At 68.2% G+C, this 2,392-nt stretch overlaps 1 protein-coding gene across 1 annotated transcript; it reads right to left on the bottom strand.

The window, feature by feature from the left end:
• Positions 1 to 386: 386 nt before the first annotated feature.
• Positions 387 to 2,388, bottom strand: FNDC10 (fibronectin type III domain containing 10; the record flags this gene model as incomplete). The annotated part of the gene is made up of 1 exon (XM_025374374.1): positions 387 to 2,388. A coding segment is annotated over one exon (657 nt), but the record flags the coding sequence as incomplete, so codon positions are not given.
• Between the last annotated feature and the right edge of the window lie 4 nt (positions 2,389 to 2,392).

The following is a 2,392-nucleotide window of genomic DNA, read 5'->3' as shown; positions in this document are numbered from 1 at the left end:
TAGCTCTGCACAGGGAGGTCCAGACAGGGTGGGGAGCCCCTCTGGAGCAGCCTAATCGTGGCCGTCACAGCTCAAGTGGGTAGCCATGGGAATGGGTTATTTCTAAGCGCGGCAGGTACTGCCTCCCCCATCCCCCGCCAACAGCTGGCCCACAACAAGAAGGCGCAGAGACAAGCACTGGGCATCCTGCCTGTCCTGGCAGGAAATGTAAGGCAGTGTGCTGCACACGCTGCCGGCGCCAACGCCACCCGGGGCCAATGGCACCTGGGCCAGGAGAGGGTTCGGGGCCAGCCACCGGCCAATACCCAAGGGTCCTAGGGCAGCTGGGGAGAAGGGGAATCCACCTTTTTCTTCCCTCCCACCTCCCAAATAACACACAGACAGCACTGTTGATCTGAGGATGGACATTTAGACATTGGCGCCAGGTTTGCGCCTGACCAGCGCCACGCAGGGGTGGGTGGAGCAAAGACACAGAGGTGGGCTGCAGGTATCATGGGGCACCAGCCAGGGCCTGGGGTGGCTGGGGTGAAGGTGGGTGTTTGGCCAGTGACCAGGAGTCAGGTCAAGTCCAGGAGGTCAGTGCCAGGGGCTCCAGGAGGGGAGGGCAGTGCCATACCCCTCCTGGTGTCCAATGTCACCAGGCAGCCATCACAGAAAGCAACCTTAGCCCGGGGCCCGGGTCTGCAGCAGGTGGGCAGGGTCAGCTTTTCTTCCATGGCGGGTGGCATTGCCGGGCCAGATGCTGGCTCTGGACCCCTGGGCATGCAAAGGCTAGGGGTGGTGCTGTCAGTCACACCGTCGCTGCTGAGGTCCCCTGGGTTGGCTGAGGCTTGGGATTCAGGCCGCGGTGGAAGGTCGGACTGCTCAAGGCTGGTATCTAAGCTTCTGCCCTGGGACCCAGTGGTGATGGCCACCATCTGCCCCCATTTCCACGGGAAGTCCTAGTCAGAGGCCGCACACACAAAAGGGGTACCCGGCCCTGGAGAACCACCAGCCGCCCCGGGTCTGAGAACACTCACCCTGGCCGCTGGGCCAGGCCTGCCATGTCATGGCTCCCGGCTGGTCCAACACCCTAAACGGTACAGAGCGCTGCAGGCCCTCACCTCATGCTTCTGCAGCGCTTGAAGGTGGGGGTGTCTCCAAGGGGACGCTGGCCAGGTGCATGGAGGGGCCGGCCAATCTTAGGGCCACAGACCCCCTGGACAGCAGGGGGTGTTGGCTCCTGCAGTGTGGGCCCGAGATACTAAGGCACGAAGCTAACCTAAGCCCAGTGGGGTGGGGCGGGGGAGGACAGGCTTGGAGAGCTGCGTCCCAGGCCTGCAAAGCACAGTGACCTAGCAAGGGCGACGGTCTATCTGGGACAATTTGGCACAGGATGGAGGTGCGGGGTGATCCGGAGTGCCCATAGCTCTTGCTGGAAGGGGCTCCATGCCCTGGTCGCCTCCATGAAGGCCTGTGGTGAGCGGGGAGAGCCCTGGATGCGGCCGGCACAGCAGCGCAGGCCCAGGGGCCAATCCAGAGCCAGAGTCTGGGAGTCTGACGCCCGGCTGGGAAGGGCGTGTGACGATGCCAAGGCGCCGATGCCAAGGTGCCGGAGCCGTCGCCGGCAGGTCCTCCTCCGCGGGGATCTTAAGGAAGCAGCAGGAATGAGGAGAGGAGAGCGGGCGGAGGACCTGGGAGCTCAGGCGCCCTCGGGCAGGCGGCGCCCAGGTGGGCTGGCGGCCTCGCGCTTCAGGGGTGTCTGCGCAGGCCGGGGCGCGCGAGGGCCGGGCGCATGAGGTTCTCGGTGATGTAGGCCACCAGCAGGCAGATGACCACCAGCATGACGCAGATGGAGCCGCCCACCGCCGTCATGGCCACCACGATGTCCTGCATGCCGGCCGGCTCGGCGATGAACTCCACGCACTCGGCGGGCTCGGGGGGCTCTGGCGCGGGGGCGGCGGGCCCAGCGCGCAGCGGCAGCGGCTGCAGGCACAGGCGGTAGAGGACGCCGTCGTGCACGTCGGGCAGCAGGTAGTCGCGGCAGGAGGCCCCGAGGAGCACGCGCTCGCACGGGAAGCGCGTGTAGGCGCCGCGCCACGAGCAGTTGAGCGCGAAGGCGCGCACGCGGCGCGCGGCGGCCGGGGCCAGGCGCCACTGCAGGAGGACGCTGCGGTTGCGCAGGACGCTGGCGCGCAGGGAGCGGCCGGCCGGGGCGTGCAGCGTGCAGGCCGGAGCCTGGCAGTGGAAGCCGCGCGCGGGGCTGCGGAAGCACAGGCGCCCGCCGCCCGCCTCGGGGCCCTCGGGCAGCACCTTGTAGGGGCACCAGGGCGCGTCGGGGGCCGGCTCCCAGCCCGGCGGCGTCGGGGCGGCCGCGGCGCAGGGCGGCGGCGCGCAGGCGGCCAGCAGCAGC

This window comes from Theropithecus gelada, unplaced genomic scaffold (genome assembly GCF_003255815.1).
Source record: "Theropithecus gelada isolate Dixy unplaced genomic scaffold, Tgel_1.0 HiC_scaffold_3163, whole genome shotgun sequence".
Classification (NCBI taxonomy): Eukaryota; Metazoa; Chordata; class Mammalia; order Primates; family Cercopithecidae; genus Theropithecus; species Theropithecus gelada.
Note: the sequence above shows the minus strand (reverse complement) of the source record. Positions and strands in the feature narration are given on the sequence as shown.